Source organism: Myiozetetes cayanensis, unplaced genomic scaffold (genome assembly GCF_022539395.1).
Source record: "Myiozetetes cayanensis isolate MyiCay16 unplaced genomic scaffold, myiCay2020 scf21, whole genome shotgun sequence".
Lineage (NCBI taxonomy): Eukaryota > Metazoa > Chordata > Aves > Passeriformes > Tyrannidae > Myiozetetes > Myiozetetes cayanensis.
In genome coordinates, this window is record NW_026087423.1 from 7,395,283 (window position 1) to 7,420,253 (window position 24,971).

The following is a 24,971-nucleotide window of genomic DNA, read 5'->3' on the forward strand; positions in this document are numbered from 1 at the left end:
ACGGGGTCACTACCACGGGTGGCAGAACGCCATCCCTGACACTGGTCACCATGGTAACCGCTGGATCGGGACACCGGGATGGGCTTAATGGGCATGATCCTGGGGGTCTTTTCCAACCACAGTGATTCTATGACTTCCCAGCCTCTGCATTCACAGAATCACAGAATCACTGAGGCTGGGAAAGACCTCTGAGATTGTCAAGTCCAACCTTTGACTGATCACTGTGTTGTCAACCAAAGCGCCAAGTCCAGTTGTTCCTTGAATACAAGATTCCTGCCAGTATCTGGGAAAATTAGGTGTTTCAGGCTCAATATTTGGGTAGACTGAGGGAATTGCGATTATTCAGCCCGGAGAAGAGAAGGTGCTGGGGTGACCTAGTTGCAGCCTTCCAGTACCTGAAGGGGGTCGAAAAGAAACATGGAGAGAGACTATTTACAAGAGCCTAGAGTGCCAGGACAACGGGGAATGGCTTCACACTGCCAGATGGCAGGGTTAGGTGGGATATGGGGAAGAAATTCTCCGCTGTGAGGGTGGTGTGTGGCTTTAGCACAGCTTGCCCAGAGAAGCTGTGGCTGCCCCCTCCTTGGGAGTGTCCAAGGTCAGGTTGGACAGGGTTTGGAGCAACTTGGAATGCTGGAAGGTGCAGGCGGGTGTTACGGGATGGTGGGGTGGAATGGGGCGGGATTTCGAGTGGGATGGGGCAGGATCAAACCCCGCCCAGCCGTGATGCCCCGCCCCCCATAGTAGGCCCCGCCCCCGGGCCCCGCCCCTTCCCGCGCGAGGGGAGGCTGAGCGGCGGCGGGGCCGGTGCCGCAGCCATGGCGCTGGTCACCCTGCAGCGCTCGCCGACCCCCAGCGCTGCCTCCTCCGCCAGCACCAGCGAGGTGAGCTGCCACGGGGCGGGGCGGGACGGGACGGGAAGGAAAGAGTGGGCCCTGCCGGCGGCGGCGGGGGATGGGGAGCGGGGAGGGGCGGGGTGAGGCCCCGCGCAGGGACAGGCCCCTCACGGCCCCCACCCGGCACCTCATGGCCCGAAGCTCCTGGTTCCGTCCTCTCACAGACCCGGGTGCCTCATGGCCTGCCCCAGGCGCCCTCGCAGGCTCGGGTCCCTCCTGGTCCCGGCCTCGCGGCTCTGGCCCTTCACAGCCCCTGGTTCCGTCCCCCTCACAGGCTCAGGCCCCTCACAGCCACCCCGTGTTCCCCAGGCCCTGGCTCCGTCCTCAAAGGTCCAGTTTCCAAGTCCTTCATGGCCCAGCCCCACCACCCTGGCCCCTCACACCTCTCCAGCCCCTGGTTCCATATCCCCCCGGTCCCCCATAGCCACTCACCCTCTGCCTTCATCCCCTCTCAGTCATCATGGAATGACTCCCCATAGCCCCCTGGCCCCTGCTCGCCCTCCACAGTCGCCCAGCCCTCCCATATCCCCCATTCCCTTCACAGGGAGGCCCTGGTCCCTCATGGCCCCCAGCCCTGCAACCTCCTGGCCCGTCATGGCCACTTACCCTGTCTTCATCCCCTTGCAGTCCCCATGGCCTGACTTTCCACAGCCCCCTGGCCCCTGCTCACAGCCCTCACAGCCCTCCCCAGTCCCTTGCTCCATCCCCCTTGTGGCCTCCAGCCCTATGGCCCCCTGGCCCCCCATAGCCATTTACCCCCTGTCTTCATCCCCCCTCCCAGCCCTGACCCCTGCAGCCTTCTGAACCCCTTTAGCCCCCCGACTGTTCTGGCCCCAGCTCAGCCCCTCACAGCCCCCCAGCCATCCCAGCCCCTTCCCTTCTCAGCCCCCAGTGCTGCCCAGCCCCAGTCCTGTGGTTCCCAGGCTGAGCCAGGCCTGGGTCTGTCCCACTGTCCCCTTCACCGCACACAGCCCCTGTTCCCCTGTCTCCCACTCCCACCCTCACCCAGCATTTGCTTGTGCTCCCAACCCCTGGGGCAGCCTGTTTGACCCCTCTCTTGCCAGGTAAATCCCTGGGCAGTGTGCTGGGCCTTTCTCCATGGAGCAGCTGCTCTTGCCAACCCCAGGCCTTCTCCCTCCTTGACATCCCCGAGCTGCCACCACCTCCTACCCAAGGATGCTGTGCTTTCCTCCTCTGTCCCTGTGCTGCCATGGCACTGCCTTTCCCCCCTCCTGCTGCAGCTCCTGCCCCCCAGAGAGCTTAGCCCTTCCCTGAGGTGGCTGTGGTCCATTCCCTGGGAGCAGCTTCCGTCCTGCTCCACCCTGGGAGCAGCTCCTGTGCTGCTGCACCCCATACCTGTGTGACATCCCTGTTTGCTGCCACTCCTCGCTGTGGCATGGCCTGCACTGTGCTGCTGCCCTGTCCTTGCCCCAGCTCTGCTGCTGCAGGGCCTGCACCTGACACTTACCCTGGTGCCCCGTGGTCGTGTCCTGTGCATCCCTGTCCTGCCTGCCTGGCACCCTGCATGTCCCAGCTCTGCTGCACACCCCCTCCACTCCTGCACCCTAGAAATGCCCTCTCCTGCCTCTGCCTGGCTTCCCTCCCTGCAGCTCCCACAGGCCATCCAAACACAGCTGCAACCTCCAGTTTATCTTTCTTCCATTTTTTTTCCTCCTAATCCACCTCTTTTGTGACCCTCAAAGATAGGCCTGGTGTTTCTCTGCAAACCTTTCCTGTGCTTCCCTCTCCCCCATACCTCTTCCCTTTGGTGCTTGCTGCCCTTGGCTCCGCTCTGTCCCCACTCCTGCCAGGTAAACAATCCTATTTGTCACCTGTCAGGTCCCTGTGACTCCCCCGATTAGCTGGTCCGAGGGGGGAGCGGGAGGGGGGCAGTGCCACAAAGCTCCCAGGTTCTCCCTCGCCCAGGGGGCTGCGGGGGGTCCTTGGCTGCAGGACCCGGTTTGGGGCCATGCTGTGTTCACTGAGAAACTTGGAGACAGGACATGTGCTTTCCCAGGGAGTTGTCTCAGAAGGAATTTTGTTGGGTTCTGGTTTAGACAGAGCCTTAAACAAGGCCTACTGACCACCCAGTCTGGGGAGAGGAAAACGAGCCGTAACCCTGTTGCAGGCAGTGGAATTAGACTGGATTTAACTGGTGCAGGTGGGAGAAGAGTCGAAGCAGACCTTGCCATGTACATCTGCGCTGGGCATTGCTTGGTGTAGGAGTTGCTGGTGGTGGTTGTTTTTTCCATACAATTCTCCCTTTTCCTCCCAAAAATGCTGCCCCAGACTTGCCTCCAGGTGTTGTGCATGGCAGGGCTTTTCTGCCCATAGTACCCACAGCTCAGGTGTGCTGTGGTGGCTCCCAGAGGAAGACATCCACTCCCGTAGGAATGGTCCCTTTTGGCATGAAATACCATAAAACCATAAATTAGCTTTTTCCAGGTTCAGTGTGTTGTTTTTACAAAGTCAGTTTCAAAGAAAAATCCCATCCAAAAGTGCCAGCGTGCTCCCTGATCATTTAGGATCTGTTCTTGCATGGGAAACCAGGTCTCCTTGGGACTTTTAGCCTGCTCGATAATTACTAGAAGGTATTTTTAATGGAAAATGATGACCATACATCTTTGCTAATTGTGACTGTGCTGCTGGGCCTCTCCTAACTCATGAGCCCCAAGGAATTTATAAAATGGATGCTGCTGCCTGCACAAGGTTTACTGCTGAGTTAACACAGCGAGCCGTAAATTCTTAGGAGGGGGAGGTTCATACACGCTTGGGAACTTGCACTGGTGCATCTCCCCTCCACGCATCTGCCATTCCCTGCCACATCCTTCAGCCTGGCCCAGTCCCCAGGGAGGATGTGGGTGTGTCTGGTGGGGGTCTGCTCCTGAAGTCTGTGGCGTGGTGGGATCAGCTGTGGGTCCACAGCGTCACCGTGGTAGGTGGTGCACCCCAAAACCTGCCTGCTCAGAAGGATGCTCTGAGCAGGATAAGGCAGGAGGGCTTGGCGTGGCAGCCTTGCTGCTGCTTTGGTTTGGTTTTACTGCAGCTTTTTAATAGGAGATACAGGGAAATTCGACTTTGAGAGCAGCTCAGCTCCTGCAGGAGAGGAGCCCACAGCAGCTCCAGGCCCGGCCCTGCTGCCGAACCGTAGCTGACAACATCCAAGACTTCAGTCACGTTTGTTTAAAAAGGGAGAAACAGTTTTCCTCCCCCTTGTTGCTACGTGATAGACCCAAACAAACAGGAGGGTGGCCCTGCAAAGGCCTCAAACCTGCCAGACCTTCCCAGGGCTGGGGGATCTGCCGGTGGGAGCACTGGGACTGAGGGTTCTCTGGGGCTCTGCCTGCAGAGCCCAGCTCTGTGCTGCCACTGCTCACTGTAAACAGACTAAAAATAGCCCTGGTATGCTCCTCACCCTCTGCTGGGTCAGTTGGGATGGGCCTTGTGCATCTCCCTTCCTCCAAATGGCCATATTTCCAATATCCGGCCTCCACTGTTGCATTTGGAGGTTTTTTTCCCTCTGGCTTTACTTGATTCTCACAGATTGTCAGCAGAGCAGCTCCTGTGCACTCCAGCCTCACAAGTGCTAACTTGAGGAGTGGGGAGCAATCCAGGTCCTCCACACACACGAAACCCTAAGCCTGAACATTTTAAATGGAACTGTTTGCTTATTTTTAATTTGTACAAAAGCACCTGGAAACAAATAACCCTTCTGGTGACCTTTATTTGATGTGGGTTCTGAGCAAATACCAGCATGTTCCCTGAGTGTCAGCACTGATTCCTTCAAGGCTTGTGTCCTTCCAGCTTTGTCAAGGTCTGGTGTGTTGTGAGTGTGAAGGTTTTCCTGTTGCAGGACCATCTGTAAAATCCCTGCTTCGCTTTTTGGGCCCAAACCACCTCTCCAGCATAGCCCTGCCCTCCAAGGGATTGCCCCTGCCCCTTTCTCTTCTGTCTACTCACACAGGACCAAAGGAGAAGACTTATCTTTGAACCTGTTTTTTTTTTTGGTCAGCTCTGGATGCAATTAACCCCAGTTCTGTTTTCCTTTAATAAGGAATTTTGTCCAGAAGCTAATAGGGAAGTTGAAAGGGCAGCTGGAAAGCAGGGCTGTGTGAAAATGCTTGTTTCTGGAAGCAGACTGGAGCCACACTTCTGCTTTGGGAAGAGTAAATAAAGTGTGAGGACCACTAATGTCACCAGAGCAGCCAGATCTGCCTCCAGGGGGACTTGCCTGGTGGAAAAGCGCCCATTTTAATCCATGCCTGCCACCAGAGCAGCGTGTCTCTCAGGAAAGCAGCAGATGGAGAACTTGTTGATGCCTGGGCAACCAGGTGGGCATCGTCCTGGCCGGTCTCCAGGTGGAGGTGGCCTTACTGTGCTGCCGGTGTGAGCAGTGGCTGGGGTTGGTGGTGCCAGGTAGGGGTTCAGGTGCTGGAGCTGGGACAGCCCCAGCAGGGCACTTAGGGCTGTGTCCTTGTGCTGTCCCCGTGCCCCCGAATCCCGGCTCTCGCTGTGCCCAGCCCGCGGTTCCCAGCGCTGCCCTCACGTGTGTGCGCGGTGGCCGCGATGTGTGCGCTCCGTGACCATCATCGTCAAACCGATCTGTGCTCCAGGCCCAGCTTGCAGGATTAGGACCTAATAGCTTTAAAATCCCTGTGAGCCCCTTTGTCACCCGGCGCCGGTGCTGATGGCATGACTAGGGAGTCTCTTTTATCCCTAGCACCGGGAAGAAAACCTGCACCCTCTTTTTGCAGGGATGGGTTTAAAAAGTGCGGGGCTTTTGTTTATAGTTGTAATGTGGAAACAAGCAACATGTAACTTTCTCTGTGTCCTTCTTTTCTCCCTCAGCTGGAGGTTGGCAGCGATGAAGAGCGTAAATTAAATGTGAGGTAAGCGGAGCTTTTGGGTTCTAAACATTGTTTCCAGTGGTGTTAATTGTCTTCCATGTATCCAAGTCCTGATCCCGCAGAGATCCCCGACCTCGAGCCTGTACCTTGCCTGCAGGGGATGGCATGGTCTGCAGAGAGCAGAGCACTGGGGATATTCAAGCCCTTATCAGTTTTGAGATGAGCATTTACCTAGCTTGAAAGCATAAAGAGGGTTTGTGATCCTTTTTTTCCTGGTGGGAGGACACTGGAAAATTGCTCGTCAGCTCTGGCCACAGCACTTAACTGTTATCGCAGCATCTCTGGCTCTGCTGCTGCTCCCTGAGGCTCCGGGTTGGGGAGGGGAGAGCTCAGCTCCTTCCTGGGCATTAACCATTGGGAATTGGACTCCTTGGGGTTGTGTAGAGCCACTTTCTTCATGTGAGGGGAGAAAAGGGCTGAGAGATCCTGCAGAAGAGAAAGGCTCCTCACTGACATTGTGCAGATCCGAAGTGGTGACACAAAGCTCTTGTGGTGGGGCCCTGTCTAATGGGGCTCTGAGTAATTCTGTGGGGCTTTCGCTCTAAGCCCAGCTCTTGCAGGCAGCTCTTACCTTCTAACCTGTAAACCACAACCTGGGAGGGAAGTGTAAAGGTAGACAGTGGTTCAGTTCTCTCCTCCTTGCCACTCCTTCCTGCTTTAGTTATCCTGGTTTCAGAAAAAAGCAAAGCCACTCGTGCTGCTGCTTAAACTGTCTTTGCCCTGCAAGTGAAGTCAGAGGGCAAACAAGCAGAGTTGCTTCTTGCCAGAGCAGGAAAGTCAGACTTCTTTGCTTCTGTGTTCCGGGGTGGTTTCTGTGGCTGCAGCCCACCTGGGAAACCTGGAATTCTATGGCTGTCCTGTCTGCACACACATGAGTTGACAAAAGTGCTGTGTGTCTGGCTCTGTGTGCTCTCCTGTAGATTCCAGGTATTTCATGGCTGTCTGTAATGCCATTTGAGAGCTGATTTTGTAAGGAATGGATTTTGTATCGGTTAAAGCAAAATTCAGGATTCCTGGGTTTGCTCCTTGCGCAATGCAGGGCTCCGGCAGGAATCTGCTGAAGGCACAAACAACCACACAGCCTTAATTCTTTTAATTCTTTTGCTTTTTCCCGTGTTGCATTAAACTGTAACATGTAACCAAGCAGGATGACAGCCTGTTTTTTGGGATATCCAGTTCTGTGCTGAAAGAGGAAATGCAGCTTCATTTTCTTCATTACAAATGTTTTCAGTGTCCAGATAAATCCTTGGATTTGTGGCCACCTTTGGCCTGTCTGGCTTCTTTGCAGGCCGGGTACATGTACCCACCGCTGACCAGAGTCATGGGGAGTGTAGATGTACTTAGACCAGGCTTAAAAAGGCTGATGCTTTTCTACTGGCTGCTGAAAAATGCTGCAGCACTGACGTAGGACACTGAGATCCCACGAGCTTCCTCTGTCCTTCGGTCTCCTGGGGCTGCTCTTCCGTATACGATTGTCAGGATAAGAATCTGGTAATTAAATAGCCAGACAGACCTCGGGAATCACATGGCTCTGGTGCAGAGCCCTTGCTGTCCTCAGGGGGAAACACTGCCAGGAGCTGAAGAAAACGGGTGGACACAATGTAGATGATAAATTAAGCTCCTCATAGTTTGGTGGGTTGATCCTGTCCCCTTCCCGCTGACGGCTGCTCCAGATCAATCCACGGAGACTCTGCCCGGTGCCCATGGGGTGGCAGAATTGTTCAACTTCATTGTGCTGCTGCTCTGAAAAAAAAACCCCTGCAGGAACGGGCTGTGATGGTGTTTGTGAATCTTTAAATCCTGCTCTAGCCTTGGTGCAGACAGAGGTGACAGCTGGGCTTTGTCACATGTGCCCCGAGCACAGGAGTCGGCAGCTCCTGGCTCCGCAGACCTCGGAGATCCTTAGGGTTAGGAAAAGGAAGGATTGTTGGAAACATGTCCCCATCATGCTGCCAGCTCAAGCTGAGTCTCACCGATACAGGGTGACAGTGCTGTTACACAGTTATGACATAATTTGCCCATCTGCCTGGTGAACAAGGTATTTTCACACATTCCTAAAAATTCCAGGATTTTTATTCAAGATTGCATGGTTGGATCTGGTTCCATGAGCCAGCTGATTGTTCTCTTGGTGGAATGGGCCTGTATTGTGAATTTGTACCCAGCCACCTCTTGCTGCTCTCTGGCCATCCTTCCTTATGGTTTCTGTCATTCCAAAATGCTTTTCTTCCTATTTTCTCCCTGGAACAGCTTCTACCCTAACACAGGCCGAGAGGACACGTTCCAGGTTCAGCTTTGCTTTCAAATGTATTACTGCTGTCTGTGCTTTCTTAGAATTAAGTTGCTTTTAAGTCTTCTCTTTCTCCATTTCCAAAAATTTTTGTGGAAACCTCTACCAGGTACCATCCACACTGTTCCCAGCAGACAGCCAGGAGTCTGAGTTGCTCCCCAGGGTTAAAGATTCTCAGCAGAAGGAAACATAAGAGCCCAGAGTGAGATCTAACAGCCCCATTGGGCTCAGTGTAGATCTGTGGCTGCTCAGCCTCCCTTCCCGGATGCCCATCAGTGGGATCCTTTTTTTCCCCTAATGGTGCAGCACACCCACAGCTCACCTGGATCTTAATGCAACTGCAGGCAGGATTAGGCCAAACCTATGGGAGGATATGTTAACCTAGAGAGTTAAGCCCAGCCTTAAGTTCTCCAAGGTGAGGGTCGACCGAGTTTCACGTGGGCCTCGCGAGTGCGGTGCCTGCAGCCTTACAGCAGCACCACGTCCTGCTCCTCTGGCTCTGAGCAGCCCCAGAGGAGATGGTGTGGAGCACAGGGGAGGCTGAGCTGAGCTGAGCTCTTCTCTTCCCTGGCAGGGGGGGATGTGCAGTTTTTCCTACACTGCTTTTTGGTGCTGCCCAGTGGATTCTCACCCTTGGCCAGGGGTTGGCTCTGTCGCACCGACTCAAAGGAGACGTTGCACAAGCCCAGTCAGTTGTGAGTGTTGGCTGGTTCTCAGATGCGGTTGGCAAACACAGCAAGATAATCACTGGTTTTAATTACAAACATAAATAAGTTTGTTTAGCCAGTCGTTCTGTAATCTTTGCCATTGTTGGCTTTACAGTCACAGCCTGAATGTGGGGCCTGGTGAGTGTTTTCGGGCACCTTCTGCAGGGAGATAGAGGTTGAATTGCTGCAGATGGGCCTGGAAGTTGGTTATCTCCAGCCTCTGATCAAGCCTGGTTATGGAAAGAACTGTTCTTGTTTGGCACCACTAAACCAAATTTTAGGAGCTGGCAAGAGCAGCTGTGGGAGGTAGAGGTTTTCAGCATTGGGCTCATGTACATTTGCAGATCAGTGATCAATAGGAGGAGTCGTTGCTGCAGACAAAAGTCTTTGCAGAGCATCATCAAGTTTAGATTTGATATTAGGGAAAATTCCTGCATGGAAAGGGTTGTCCAGCCTCAGCACAGGCTGCCCAGGGCAGTGGTGGAGTCACCACCTCTGGAAGGATTTAAAAGCTGCATGGATATGGCACTTGGGGACATGGGTTAGTGGTGGCCTTGGTAGTGCTGGGAGAAGAGTAGGACTTGGTCTGAGAGGTCTTTTCCAACCTAAACGATTCCATGATTGTCCCTCTGGCACACACCAGAGGATGCCATTATATTATAGTGTATATCATATATGTGTATTATATATATATGTTTAGTTCTGTTTTACATACATGATATTTTAATGCACGAAAAATTATTTATTAACACCTCGATCCTTAACCTTTTTATGGATTTAGGAGCACGTTTTGCTGGAGGCAGCACTGAGTGAAGGGCTTGTCCCCACAGCGTGGGGTGGCCGTGGCCCCGTGCCGGGCAGGCACTCAGGGCTGGGGGAGCACCAGGACAGCTGTGTGAGGGTTTATTTGCGGGGACAGCGGCTCGTGACACCCTTGCCAGTCCTGTCACTGACTGGTTGTGTCCCAGTGAGCTGGTGGAGATCTCGGGGCAGAAGTTGCTGACTTCATGAACTGTTCAAAACAGGACGCTGAATCACATCCTGGCCCGGCGGCCGCATCCTGCCTTAGCGTGCTCCCTACAATGGGAGCAAATCCACGGGCTCTGACCCTCGGGAGCTTTCTGGCCCGGGAGGTGTGGCCTGGGAGCCGGTTGAGGTGTAATTAGGCCTTGCCATTTTGCGGTGTGGGGCGTGGGGACAAAACACTGCCGAGCCCAGGAAACTGCGCTTACTTGACACTTAGTTAAGATTGGGCCTTTCCAGGAAACTGTTGCTGACTTGCAGTTGAGCAACACAAGGAGTTTACTTTGATGTAGGTAGAGGAACAGCAGGAGAGCTGCCAGTTTGAAGATGTGATGATCAGACCATTTTGGAATTGCATTTACGTGTTGGTTTTTTTTTTTTTTTCCTTTTTTTATTCCATGAAACCTCAGCAGTTTGGCAGAACCCAAACCAACTGGCCCTGTTATCAGAGGTGCTGGCTGTGCACTGAACATTTGTTTCTGTAAAAGGCCAGTTTGGTCACTGTTTATTTAGGTGTTAGAGCTGGGTCAGAACAATATTTTGGTTCCAAATGCCTCTTGATTTTAAATATCTTAATCTTTGATAATCGTCTGCCAAGATCTGTGAGTCAGGGATTTCTCATACAAATCAGAGCTGTGGTCTGCCTGGCAAGTGGTGCTAAGATATTTTTGGACAATGTGCAATGGATAGAACACCTTCCTAGGTCTGGCTTTACTTCTAATGGAAAGTGTTGAGTTTATTTCCCAAGAGTGCTGAGTTTATTTCCCAAACATTTACACATCTCTTTGCAGCATTTAAATCCCTGATGCAGAATTGCTTTGCCACTGCACAAATCAAGAAGCAAAATAAGCCACAAATAAGCCCAGATTCAAATGGATTAGGGTGCACACTGCATCCAGTAGTTGTTCAGGTTTATCTGGGATCAGGACTCTCCTCTGTAGAACTTCCCTCTCTGAAAATTTTAGCTTCCTGAAGGAATCCTGCTGCAAGAACCACTGGTGAAGGCAGCTGGGTAGGAAACCTCTGGGGCTTCACATCACAGACCAAGTCAGCCAGAACTGCAGGGAACGGGACAAACTGTGCCTTTCAGATTTCCCAGGAAGCTGCCAGGTTCCTTGTTTGCCCTGACTGCCATCCAAATGGTCACATCCAACGCTCGTATCCCAGCGGAGAGCACTGCCCATGGCTGGGCATCTCCCTCCCAGCCCTGCAAAACCTTTTGGATTCCAACTGTCTGCTTCCCTCTGCATTCTGGGATTGTAAAAGATGGATTTGGAGTGGATGGCAGGGTGATCCCGAGGTGTTTACCAACACACTTTTACCATGAGCTTTGCCCCTGCCTGGCAGTGTCCTGATTTTTGGGGTGCTGGCTGTGTTCCCCCGGGGAGCTGGGAGGGCAGGCTGTGGTCAAGTTAAACCCTCGGGGAGGTGTCAGGGTTGAGTCAGAACTTTTCTCACTCTGCTTTTACCCCGTGTGATCCCTCTGGATTTAGTTTATTTTATTTTTCTGTGTTACCAGTGTGTCAAGTACTCCCTGCTCTGGGCTACCTTTTTTGGAGTCCTCCTGAAGCCCAGCAGCTGAGCTGTTTTTTGGGTTGCTGTGCCACCAGGGCTCTCAGTCGCGCTCCCGATGCTGTTGTCTGTGTCCTGGCTGCCCTTTGCTCACACCACCTGAAAGCTGCTCTCTTAATCCTCCAAACTGTTGTTCACCTTCCTTTTCTTTCCCTGTGGCACCACTGGAGAGTTTCCACTTGTTTCCCTGGGCTGTCTCTGGGAGACACTGTTGAGTGGGTGCAGTGGGGTGACTTAAGGAAATAGTTGGAAGGACTGAAACAACGAGCTGACAGGAGGAATGCAGGAGGATGGGGGTGTGCCGATGGCTCCGCTGGGGAGGAGGATGAGGGCAGGGTCGACTCCTGCCCGGGAGTTCTGTCCCTCTATGGGGCATCATCCCACCTCTCCTCCAGCTTGGACATGGCTCTGGGACAACGCCAGGGCTTGTGGGCTGTCTCCTCTCTACCTGAGGTCATGGAACAGCCATGGCACTGACATGGCAACAACTTCCAAAAAAGTGACCTGTAGGAAAACACAGGGTGTCTTCTGGTGTGAGGGCAGAAGGGAGCCAGCAGGATGCTGCACAGCTGAAGGTGCACAGGGAAATCCATGTTGTTGCCGATGCTGGAATGTCTGTATGTGCCTCTTGCTCTTTCCTTATGCCAGCTGCTGCCTTCCATAGCCTTATCCTTTGAATCTATGTGTCCAGGCAAGCAGGAGGTGCTTCATGGGGCTGTGTGGAGCAGCACTGCTCAGCCCCCATTGTGGGGTGGAGTAGCCCTGGGCTGGCACAGCGGGATGGGGACAGTCCTGGGTGAACTCTAGGGACACAGGGACTGGGTGGCTCCATAGGGTTAATACTCCTGAGAGGGAAAGGAGCGGTTCTTCCCAACAGCTCATGCAGGGAAAGGATCTGGCCTGGCCTTCTGAGACAGTGGCTGTCACAAAACTGCCATCGTGTTTCAGTGGGAATGTCAGAAATGCTGCTCAGAGTTCCAAGCCCATCACGTCGCTGAGTTGATGCCGGGATCAGCCTCGTGCCTTTTTGAACTCTGCGATTAATGGGATGAGCAGAAAGGATTTCTTTTTCCTTGTGAAACAGCCTCTTATTTTATTTGGCTTTTCCCCATCCAAGTACTAGGGATTCCTAGAATTTTCTCATTCCTGGCCGTTTGGGAGCAGTTCTGGTAACTCACTCTGCACAAGTCTGCTGGAATGGGGATGATCCTGCTGATTTGTTTGCTTCCCTCTTCCTGCCCTGTCTTTTGGAGGTTTATCCCAGCTGTTCCAGCATTGCCTGCAGGCACAGCCCGGGTCGTGGGGTACCCCCAGCACGGGGCACACATGGCTGAGCCAGTTTGGCTCCGTACGGAACCCTGCCGGTGACTGCTCCATCCTGATGCATCCCAGGAACAGCTGGAGGCACATCAGCAGCAGTCCGTTTGTGCTGGGAAATTCACTTCTGTGGGCTCCATGATCGATTTCATTTTTCCCTTTCTCCCCTCTGTGCCAGAGGAGTGTGTGTGTGTGAATGGCCTGCAGTGTCTCCGGCCCCTCTCGCATTCCTGCGCCGGGATGTGGCCCACGCCTCTGAGCCAACAATGTGTGCTCAGACCCCCCCTTTGGTCACTGCGCTGCTGAGAGCAGCAAAACCTGATGGGTTTTCCTGCCTGCCCAACCATCTCCTTCCTTGAAAATCAATGGAAAGATGTTTGTCCCTGTAGGGAGCTGTTACAAGACACCCGCCCCTCAGCCAGGGTTGCTGCCTGGGCCCCTCGCAGGCAACTCGGTCCCGTGGCATGATGTCCAAGGAAGGGGAGGTGTTGTCCTTGTGAACATCAGATCTGCAGCTCACATTTTGGGTTTCTTCTGGGGATGACTTGTCTCCAGCTCAGGAAAACTGGGAATGATGACTTAGGGGATGGAAGGAGCTTTCAGAAGACAAACATCTCCTAAAGCTGCATCTCAATCCAAGTGATGCTGCAGAGGTGGGGGCAGAGGTAAAACACCTCAATCCAAGTGATCCCAGCAGCTCTCACCAACCTTCCAAGGTGTGTTGGGCACCCACAGTCCTGATCCCAGGTGAGTTTGTCAGCATATCACAAATTCTACATGTATGCAATAAGACTGCTCTAAAACATCATTGCACATGTTGGAACTGGGCTTTCCAGGTGCTGCTCATCCCTGCTGGCAGCTGGCTCCGTGTCAGGTTGAGCAGGGATGGTTGTGGGTGGAGATACTCCAGCTGTGTTTATCAGGGTGATTCCTCTGTGTGTCATTTAACCTTTCTGTGGCTCTGGGCTCTGTATGTCTGGTGTGACAGGGAGCAAAGGCCACTTGGACACAGAAAGTCCTTCATTAACAGCAGGAGAAGGGACTCGCTGGAGCCCCCAGGGCTGTTCTGAGGTGTGCGAGACTGAGTAGCTTTGAAGTGCCTTTTCCCTGGCGCTGTTTGTGTTGTTCAGGCCCCTTCCAAAGGCCCCTATCCTGGTCAGGAAGTGTTATCTGATGTGCCTCTCTCCAGCCAAAGCCAGCAGCCTGGCTGCTTCCACTGTCAGCTTGCCTTGGGAAGTGGGACCTGAGCAGCTGCTCCCGACTCTTCCGGCTCTTCCTCTCCCTGTATCTTCCTTTCTGTTTGATGTGCTCCCAGCTTGGTTTGTGTGACTGTTTCGGAGTGGCTGTGGGATGATCCCAGTTCCCTCTGCTCACTGCAGCAGTGCCCTGCCTAAAATCCACCTCTGGAACACTGAAAGGTCTGGCCGGGTTGGGAGCACCTGAGGGGGCTTGACCCCTCACCAGGGCTGTGTTTTGTGTCCTTGCTTGGTTTCCTTGAGGTGGCCAGGCTTGTTCCAGACTGAGCAGCAAATGGGAGAAGAAAAGGGGGAAAAATCAGTTCTTTTCCTCCTTATCAACAGGGCTAGGGAAAAGGGAAGGGTGTTTAGTTCTGTGGTGCTCGGAAGGCCTGTTTTTTACCTCACCTTATCAGTTTGGAAGTGTTTTGAGTAGAAGATGCCATAAAACCCAAGAAACTAGAAGGCATTACTGTGTTTGCCTTTGTAAAATCCTGACCAGTTCTGGGAGAAGTGAATATTCCTTTTTTTACAGGGGGTTGTTATTTTTTTTTTTCCTTAAACACAGACCTGGTTGCAGAAGGGCAGCAGGAGGCTGCTGACTCACCTCAGGCTTGGCTGGGGCTTCCCAGGAAAAGTGGTTCTCTCTCTCTCCTGACTTCTGAGTGTGGGTATTTATTTTGACGTGTTCTGTAGCAATAAGGGTGTTTCTTCTGTCCTGATCATCACAGCTTATGTGAGATTTCCCATTAAACCATGAAACTCCAACACCCAAGGCATGCCAGGATTCTTTCTGGGACACGCTGGAGCCACGATGGCAAAGCAAGCTGTCCTTTCCCAAAATCCAGTATTTTCAACAGATTTCTCGCTCCTGGAGCCAGGGGGTGGTTTGTACCGCCGAGAAGGCGCTGCCTATTGTGTTCTTCAGCAACTCGAGATGTGATTGATGTGTGTTGCAGCCACGCTTCTCTGGAGCTTTCCCAAAGGGAAAGAAATATTTCCTTTTCAAGTTGAGCAGCACGGAGCCGCCGGATGGAGCAAGAGCCGCTGGAGCCGGCTCTCCATGGCGCTGTGGCCATGAGCACCCTCTCCTTGCCAGTCCCTGGGTGCAGAAGGGACTGTAGCTGCCTCCTGGCATTTCCCAGCTGCTGGAAGTATAGGGTTTTACCTCCCTCAGGGAGATAATTCCATGTGTTCTGTGAGCTGAGCTTAGGGAATGGAAGGAGGACTGATCTGCAGCTGTACTGGAGCTCCAGGATCCCAGGGCTGCTCAAAACTTGTGGGCTCTGCATTTATTTGAGGGCCTGAAGTGACTCCTTGTAGAGTAGCTGTGCTGGTCAGGATTCCTGGCAGGGCATCCGGGGAACGGGTGGTTTCTGTGGTGTGTGCCAGTCAAACTGGGTGAAAACTGAACAGAGAGCTGGTTCTCCCCCTGGTCAGGCTGGTGGGACCAGCGTGGCATTCCGGTTTGTGCCTGGAGAATTAGGGTCTGTAAGGATAAATCTTCAGGGAATTCGGTGCCAGCCAGCCCCCAACACACAAACACCGGGCACCCGAGAGAATTCCTTGTTCAGCAGGAGCTCAGGAACTCAGGAGTCACTCTGAAAGCCCAATGTGGGAGTTGTACAGTGAGGAAAGGACCGTTTTAGTTTGCTGTATCTGTATCACAGTGGTGCCTTGCAGTGCTTTAATCATAAAGGAATGAACAGGCACCAGTTGATAGGAGGCTTTTCCTCCAGTCCTGTCCCAGGGAATATGGACTTCCCACAGCGAGGGGCTGTGTGGGTGCTGGAAGGAGCTGCGTTGCCTCCGGAGGAGCACGAGGGGGGAAGCAAACAAACAAACAAGTCTGGAGGAGGGAAATGATTAGACGAGCCTCAGCTGGTTGTTTCCCCTCTTGAATGGCCCTCTTTCATCAGGATGTGTTGGGACAAGTGCTTTTTCAAGGCAGGATATCAGTGGAAGACACAGTGTTCTCTAAAAGCCATCCAGTTCCCGGGGAGCATCACCAGCCGCGATCTCTCTGCTCCGCACACAATATACGGTCGACCTTTTCTTTGCCTTCTTTTCTTTTATGGGTTCAGAAGCAGAAGGATGTGAGTTTTATAGCTAGTTATGAATCTTTTCGAGTTTCCTGGCTTCTGCCTGACGCTGGGGCCAGCACGATGCTGCTGCTGTGCAAAGAAAACCAGCCCGAATTTGTATGTATGAGCCACTGGCTTGTGCTGCTTTGGGGCATCTGGCACCGCTGCCGAGGGGCAGAGCTGGGGCTGTTCTTTTAATGGCAGGATTTGGCTGTTCTTTAGGAGGTTTGTTGTGTTTTTTTTTTTTCAAAAGGCCAGAGTTTTAGTTGCTTACTGGATCTGCAGGATTTAAAAGGGGGTTGGAATATTGTACCTTGCCTTTCTCGCTCAGCTGTGTTCGGAGCAGTTGTGTGAAGGGACTGAGAGCAGGGAGTGTTCCCAGAGTGGAGATAAGGGGCGTGTGGGTAATGTTGTTGTTACAATGTGATGTAAGCTCTGAGTTTGTGCTCAGAGGTGTTGGGGTGTGTTACCTGTGTCCGGCACTGTGGAAATGGGAGCTTGTGTGGAGATTGGGAATGCTGGGGCTACGGGAGGTCTGGGTGGGGAACAAGGACTGAAACTGAAACAGAAATCCTGCTCTCAGCAGGCTCTGGGCTTTGCTTCCCAGTTCACTTCCAGGCAGAGGAATCCACAGGGAGAAAACCTTTGCAATTTGGGTTGTCCTTTTCCTGCGACTGCTTTCTGCTCCAGCAGCACAGCTTTCCCTTTTCCTGCTACTGGGAATACTCTGCTTTATTGTAACCGATTTCCTGATGCAGGAGAGAGAACGTCAGGTGAGATGAACCATTAGAGCAGGAGTTCCTGAAGTCTTTGGGAAGGAGCTCTACCTTTTCCAAGGTTTTTCCTGCTGGAAAAAATCCTAGGCAGTACTTTATTAGTGATAAAAAAATATCCTTTTTAATTTTCCCAAATTCTCATGATGGAAATGCTGTGAATTACCTCCTTGTGCATTACCTCACCATTCCCTTCCTCCTGCTGGAGTGTGCGTGCAGCTGAATATTCCATACATTGTGTTGGGGTCGCTGCTTTTGTGTCATTTCTGGCCTTTTTTAACGCTTTCCTGTGAGCTCTGGGGTGCGAAGGAAACAAGGCTCTTCCTGGCTGGCTCTGGGAATGAGCCGCATTCCCGCTGGGAGCAGGAGCCAGGCCAAGCAGAGCAGCAAACCCCGAGGACTCCTGTCCAGACACAGCTGGGGAAGTGAGGGGTGAGTGCTGGGATCCTGCAGAAATGGGAATGGAGAAAAGCCTGTTGGAATTACAGTGCAGTTCTCCTGCTGCATTTTACTGGTCCTGTGGAGCCTGAAATCTAGGTAGAAGTTTTTAATTCACTTTTTAAAAGTTCAAATTTAAACCTGGTCCAGATTTTCTCTGGGGGTTCTGCACCTTGAAATTCAGTTGGAAAAGGAGGAAGCTTCGCCTGGGAACCTGGGCTGTGTTCCTAGAGATGGCAAAATCTGAAAAGACATGAAATTCATGTCTATCCTCTCAAAAACACTGAGGGAGAACAGAGCATTGGGAGCATTAGGGCTCACTCCTGCCCAAGGCAAAGACCTTGGATAAGGTATGGAATAGATGAGTGCTGGGAGCAGTAACTCCAGAGGGATCATTTGCTGCAGCAGAAGTAACTCCTGTGCAGCACAACCTGATAATGGAACATTTCTGTTTGGTAGCTGCAGTAATTAATGAGGAGCTGTGGTTGGGAGCATGGGGTGGCAGAAAATGGGGCTTTGTAAGAAGAAATGGCTCTTTTGCTGTTTGTGAGTGGAGGAAATGCAGAGTAAGCAGTTCCTGTGGCAGCTCAAAGGTTCCTCAGGAGAGGGGATTTTCAGCCATGTGGGAATTACAACTTCACTGCTCATGGCCAGATCTGTTTCTGAACCGTTCCCCAAGTGCTTGTGTGGGTCAGGGCACTGTGGAATTGGGCTGTGCTGGTGCCTGCTCTCCCCACCAGTGCTGTTCCACCTTCTCCTCTGGTATGTTCCAGGCCCTATGTGTCATTTGCCTCTGGGAATGCCGTGGTGTTTGCCCAACCCGTGTCCTGCCTCCTCCCCGGACGCTCCAGGGAAAGCAAAACTTCTGCAGTTGTGCTGGTTGTTTTCCCTAGAGGGTTCAGAGCCCTTTCCCTTCCCTTGTGATGTGCAGGTTCCATCTGCCCTCCCTCCCTTCCTCTTTACACAGTTTCATGTTCTTGTTTTTGCATTCCAAAGAAATCCCAAGAACTGAAATGAGCAGGAACTGGTGGACTCCGAACCCGCTCCTAAGTCCTGTTGCAGGTCTGAGCCTGTACCAAGTCCTACCCTCTGCTGCTTTTCAGTTGCAGAATTCAATAATCAAGTGATAAAGTCATTTCCAGCCCATGACAGCTCAGGGAAAGGATCTCCTGCAGTGGCCAAGTAATAACACGGTGGTGGAAAATGACACATGAATAATCCATGAATAATCCTGGAGCCATGCGGTGCAAGTGGCAGGATCAACCTCTGGGAACAGCTTCTCATGGCAAAATCCTGCTATGTTTTAGTGGGGGAAGCCCTTCCTTGCCCAGCTGTGCAGGTTCTGCTGCTGTTTCCTTTCAGTTCACTCCTGTGTCATTTGTTTTCCAGCCTCAGCGAGAGCTTTTTCATGGTGAAAGGAGCAGCCCTTTTCCTACAGCAAGGAAACAGCTCCCAGGGCCAGCGAAGCCTCCAACACCCTCACAAACATGCAGGTAGTGGATGAAATCCCCTCTGGAGTGTCTTTTTCCATCCCATCCATGTGGATGGGCTGGTGACACACGTGGGTGGGGGGTGGGTGACTCCCCACATTGTCCTGGTGAGCTTTGTACAACCTGCTGAGCAAACCCAGGCTTTCAAATGGGAACGTGGGATTATTGAGTCTTGGTTTAAACTTTTATCAATGTATTGGAACTGTGACTGGAGTAGAAGCTTATTTATTCTCTGTGGAAATCACAGCATTTCGCATGGCTCTCTTTGGGCAGGGAAGGGCTGTTCAGCTCAGCAGGGACGTTTCTCCAAGTGCTCTCCCAGCCTCCAGTAGTTCAGAGGTTGGGACTTTCTTTTGAAATTCCCTGTTGCTGGTTTTGTTTGATGTTGCTGGTCATGGTAAGAGATGTTTCATCAGGATTTGGGCATCTGGGTAGCTGCTCGTATCCCCTTTCCTGATTTCAGGAAAACCCCCTTTCCTGTTAACTCCCCACAATCTGACCTGTGAGAGTTTATCATGGTTTGAGAACAGGCTGTCCTTCCCCCAGTCCCCTCCACTGTGCCAAACTGGTGGGAAGAAATGGTAGGGGAGGGGTATGGTGAGTGTACACCAGGATTGATAAGCAGATAAGGGGGCTCAGGGAAGTGGATTCTGCTTTTCCAGTGATTTTATACCTTCTGTCTTTGACAGACTTTTGGAATTTGTGGTCACTGGGCAAGAAGAAATAAGATCTTGGGGGCACTTGGAGAGCAGGAGCATGTGGGAAAGGCACAGTGTGGTACTGTGTGGCTGCTGCTTAGTAAACACTCCAAGCACAAAGGGGGTGTTTGAATGCCAAGCTTGGCTTTGGGTTTCTTTAATTGTCAGCAATTCCATATGCCCAGCAGACATCCTACGGAAGGAATTTTATCTCTCATGGAAAATTATGAGTGCATGACTCAGTTATTAGATGGGAACTTGGTTTGTTTTCCTGTAGATTCCTTCTTCCTTTGGTTTGCTTTCCTCAAGCAAATGTACCCACCACTCCAGAGCTTTGAGAAGGAAGGGCTCCATCGCCCAGCCCAGGCCCCTGGTTGGGTTCTCACACAGCCAGAGAGTGCTCATCCAGGAATCTCCCTGCTGCTGGTGTTCTCTGGAGCAGCAAAGTTAATTGCCCTCCCTTAATCGGTATTTTTGGATTGAGAAACATCCAATTTCTTTGAAGGTCAAGGCTCTGCTGATTCTTAGTGCAGCAAGAGCCTCTTTTCTGATGATTTCTCTGCTTCCTCTGCAGGTGATTTGCCCCAGCACCTCCAGGTGATGATCAACCTCCTTCGCTGTGAGGACAGGATCAAACTGGTAAGGACAGGTGCATTTTCCTGCTCTCCTTTCTGTTGGAAGTGTTTGAAACAGACCTGTAGAGGATCAGGAAAAGCATTGGTGGATCCTGGATTTCAGAGCTGCCTTTTAACTCTGTGCTGTTTCCCAGCCCTACCATGTTCTCCTGTCCACTCCTCTTGCCCTGGTCTTTACATCCAGGTAATGAGTTGGACCAGGGAACTGGCTCTCTCTGAAATGTGTTGTTCTGTTAGATTTAATTTTCAAAACTTGAATACAGGAGGAGAGACAGGAGCTTGCTGATGCTTGTGGACACTTTTAAGTCAGCCTTGAAGTTGCATCACATGAGGCTGGGCTTTCTTTTAAAGAAATCTACAGATAAAAATCTGCTGCAAAAGTCACTGCAGAGAAGTGCATGTCAGTTCTCCCTCCTGCACAGGCACATTGCAGTGAAGGCTTGTGAGTGGGACAGTCCTCTGCACGTTCTCAGTTCAGTGCATGACCAGTGCTTTTACACCTCCTGGCTGAAACTCTTTGGAACAAACCTTTGGGTTACATTTTGTAGCATTCCCCCAGGCTGGAGCAGATGATCCCAGCTGATCTTCTCCCCCTCCAATGCCAAGTCAAACTGGCAGCGAGCCTTGCTGTGTCTCAGACTGCAGCTAAATAAAGCTTTGGGGTGCAATCACACCTTAAAAACTCTGAGGCAGCAACGGGATATTAATTAGCCAGAAGGTAATTAGCAGGCCTGGCTCCCTGTTTGCAGGCTGTACGTCTGGAGAGCGTGTGGACGGACCGGGTGCGGTACATGGTGGTCGTGTACAGCAGCGGGCGCCAGGACACCGAGGAGAACATCCTGCTGGGGGTGGATTTCTCCAGCAAGGAGAGGTATGGCAGCCTCGGGAATCAGGCAGGCTGAGCTCTGCTGGAGAGCCTGTCCACACCAACCTGCCCCTGAGCAGTTGGTTTACGTGAGTCTGCAAATCCGAGCAAGAGGAAGGATGTGCATTGAGTTTCCTGACATTTTTATTCCAGAAAGCTTGCAGTCCTCTTGGAGTGTATAGCAGGCATGTAGGATCCAGCTGCAGGGATGTGGCATCCACCTCAGCAGTGGGAGTTTGCTGCCTGCTCCCTGTAAATGCTCTTGCAGACACATGTGCAAAGCTGGAACTTGCTCTCTCCACCAGACTCAAGTCTGTTGATGGGATGATGCAATGGAGCCGGTTTGGGGGAGTAGCTTAGTTGCCAAATAATGTCAAAAAACAATACTGCAAAAGTAGCTCCAAAGCCAACAAACAACCGTGTCAGTAACGAGCTGTTCCTTTTGTCTGACTGATAAGAGAATTTGGCAAAGCAAGGGAAATATTTTGTTATCGCGGCCCCTCTCAGATTATCCCAGTCCTGGGTGAGTAAACTAAGGCAGAAACGCTCTTGGCTGGGGGAGATGGGGCCGGTTTCTGGAGTCAGAAGTCAGAGCTGCCAGGCTGTTGTGTCTGTTCTCCCATGATTTAACAGGCCTCCCTGTCGTGCTGGTGCAGCACTGTGAGTTTTGTTTAATTTTGGAAAACCTTACTGGTGGTTTCCAGTGGAAAGGGGAAGCTTGCACAGCAGAGAGATCTGTGGGGAAGCTCCTGGCCATGCCTTCTTCATAAGTTTATTGTCGTTGCTTTGATGCTGCCTCTTGTTCTGCTCTGAAATTCCTGTTGTTAGTGTTATAGAAGAAATTCCCGTGTGGCATTCCCTTGGTGTGCCAGAGCAGTGCAGGTTTGCACTGTCACTTCTAACCTGAAACAGCCTTGCAGTAATTTGCTCCTGGTGATTATGGATGTGAGACGAGAAGACAGATGGAAAAGTTGTGACAAATCCATCCCAGCTGTAGGGACAGCTGCCATTTCAATGAGTGGCTCCCCAACACCCAGAGTTTTTGTTGATTAGGGGTGCATAAAGAGGTCATTTGGCAGTAGTGACTTCATTGAGTGACTCTGTGGCTTTGTGTTGGGGCTGAGATGTCGCTGCTGAGCTGTAAATGTTCTCCCTGCTGAGAACTTCACTAGTGAGGTGCTTTTATTCCTCTTACATGTGCTTAATAAAATCCTTTTTAACTTGCAAAGCTCTAAAGTGCACATTGTCCACATGTGTGCTTAGACTGACCTGTCAAATCCATTGTAAAAAGTGGCTGAAGGCTTAAAAAAAGAAAGGAAAAGAGCAAACCAAACCTGAGTTCTGTTGTTGTGTGCCTCCAAATTTCCTTTAAAACCTGAATATCTTGGTAGCTTAATGATTTACTAGTTGGAAATTGCTGGCCCTCATTATAGTAGGGCTTTGTTGCCAGATTTCATCTCTGAGCTGAAGGTGTTCTTTTGGGTCAGATAAACCCCCAGAGTCCCTTTTTGTCTGTTGTATCAGGCAGAGGGAGGGAGCACAACTGGAACTTGACAGGCCCCTGGGGTGCCCTTTGCAGAGAGTGGGCAGCTGCCTAAAATATTACTAAGGATTACTAGAGGAAGGCTTGAGGATTTTAAAAATTAAAGAGTGTTAATAATTTAGGCTATTGGTGTGACCACATCGTGGCCTATATCTAACATCCTGTGTAACCATCTCTCTTCCAGTAAAAGCTGCACTATAGGAATGGTTCTTCGCCTGTGGAGTGACACCAAAATCCATCTTGATGGGGATGGGTAAGAAACCACATTAACAGGATAAATGTGAATGTCCTTCCCTGCTTGGGGGCTGCTCTAGGAGAGATTCCCTGTCGCCTTGCACAGAAAGTTCCCATTTTGGATTCATGGCTCCAGTCCGTTATTCACTCAGTGAGTTTGGCCTTGCTGCCCTCACACTGCTCGGTGGGACCTGTGGTACCCCGGGAATGCTCTGAAATCCCACTCCAGGGGTGCAGCTCCCATTCCTGGCAGCCTGTGCTGGGAGGGGTGTCCTCTTGCCATTCTTATTTGTGGGAGGGTGTTGGAAAATCAGAGGTAGAAATTCTCCTCCCTGATTCTTTTGGACTGTGAGTGTCCCAGTAGCTGCTTGGGAGCAGCGGTTTGTGATGCAGAGAGGAGCAGTTTGTGACGCGTTTTCCCCTCTCTCTGCAGTGGCTTCAGTGTGAGCACAGCGGGGAGGATGCACATCTTCAAACCTGTGTCAGTGCAGGCCATGTGGTAGGTGTGCTGAGGGGCTGGGGGCACAGACACTGTCCTCTGTCATCAAAAACAACCAACCAACTGCATGTTAGAACTCTCCATAAACTGGTATTCAGTGGGTGCAGCAGGGATCTGCTTCCCTGTGTCAGCAGGGCTATTAAGGGACTGTGGGAATCCCAATCCGAAACCAGGAACTGCTGCTTCAGTTCACAGCAGCTCTGGGCCCTTCAGTGAGAGGGAAGTGGCGCCAGGGAGATGAATAAATATGAAAGATTAACTTGAATTCATCGGGCTGCAAACCCAGAATTTCCTCCCTCTGCATGTTTCACTCCCAAGCTGACGGAGGAGGCTCAGGACTCACTGCCAAACTGTGGCATTCCCTGTGTCCTGCCTCATTCCTGGGGTTCCTGCCTCTCCAGGGGCTTGTTCACCTCTCAGCTCCTGTCACCCCTCCCCTGTGCAGGGATTCCAAACCCCTGAAGCAGAGGTGGCTGAGTCAGCAGTGGCTGTGCCAGCACATTCCTCCCTGGAGAGGCTGCTGCCCAGCCCTGCATGGAACTGCATCTCCCTGGGCCTGGGCAGTGTGCTGGCTCCCCTTGGAGCCTGGAGAGATCCCTGTCCCAGCAGCATTTCACAGGGAAAAGAGGAGCCAAGGGGTGTTGTGCTGGGGATGATTTGGTACAGAAACAAGTGAAACTTTCTGCTGTCGTTTTTTGCGCTTGGTCGCCTTGGAGGTGGTTGATATGTTCAGTACAACGAGTTTGGAGCCTTAAGGAAAGAAAAAATTGAGGAGGGAAGGAAGGAAAAAGTAATGCTAGAATTTGCAAAAACAAATGACCCAATCTGGGCCTGGTCCCTGGAGCCTGTCAGGGGCCAGGAATGCTGGTAAATATGCATCAGGCTCCTTGCTGGAGGTGGTTTGAAAATTGTCCCTGTTCTTTATTTTCCTTTGGCTGTACAAGTTGGATGATGATTAGATCCCAGAGGGACTTGTGCCTCCTGATTCCCTGCTAATCAGGAGAAGATTTCAGCCTCTGACTTGGCCCTGCTGTGAGGAGCCTCCAAGGTGCAGTTTGTGCCCTCTTTGAGCTCCATAAATCTGCTGCTCTCAAAGAGCAAACCACAACAAATAATGCTAAAAATCGTTTTTTCTCTGTGAAAATCTTCAGATCCTGCTCTGTCTGTTCCTGCTGCTCACAGCTGCACAAATCTCTTCTCCCAACCTGCAGGTCTGCTTTACAGATCCTCCACAAAGCCTGTGAGGTTGCCAGGAGGTACAACTACTTCCCAGGAGGGGTGGCCTTGGTCTGGGCCACCTACTACGAGAGCTGCATCAGCTCTGACCAGAGCTGCATCAACGAGTGGAACGCCATGCAGGACCTGGAGTCCACCCGCCCCGACTCTCCCGCCCTCTTTGTTGACAAGTCAGTGCTGGAATGGATTAGGAAAAGTCTTGGCTCACATAAAAATCCCCTTCTCCCTCTTCTTCCTCACCTGGTTCATTTCCTTTTCATAAAAGGCTTCAAATGTGTTTTTTTTTCCATTATTCTCCCCAAAATTGCCTTGACCACGAACCTTTCCCCCCCACCCCTCAGTGCTGGGCAGCAGCGCTGTGTGTTTGCTGCCAGCCTGGAGCTTCCTCTCCTGTTCCTGTTCCCTTCCAGGCCCACGGAAAGGGAACGGACAGAACGGCTCATTAAAGCCAAACTCCGGAGCATCATGACGAGCAAAGACCTGGAAAATGTGACTTCTAAGGAGGTAAATAGAAAAATTCTCGCTCTTATTC

At 51.8% G+C, this 24,971-nt stretch overlaps 1 protein-coding gene across 3 annotated transcripts in view; it reads left to right on the top strand.

Moving 5' to 3' along the window:
• Nucleotides 1–770: 770 nt before the first annotated feature.
• SSH1 (slingshot protein phosphatase 1) overlaps nt 771–24,971 on the top strand; it is a 34,525-nt gene continuing 10,324 nt past the window's right edge. Inside the window, exons 1-9 of one of the 3 annotated variants that reach the window (XM_050318479.1) lie at nt 771–884; nt 5,745–5,785; nt 18,629–18,732; nt 20,002–20,066; nt 20,812–20,933; nt 22,655–22,723; nt 23,138–23,203; nt 24,415–24,609; nt 24,850–24,943. In XM_050318479.1, coding sequence (XP_050174436.1) covers nt 819–884; nt 5,745–5,785; nt 18,629–18,732; nt 20,002–20,066; nt 20,812–20,933; nt 22,655–22,723; nt 23,138–23,203; nt 24,415–24,609; nt 24,850–24,943 — 822 coding nt within the window. In that variant the 5' untranslated portion in view covers nt 771–818. The other 2 variants (XM_050318478.1, XM_050318481.1) reach the window with 2 other exon arrangements.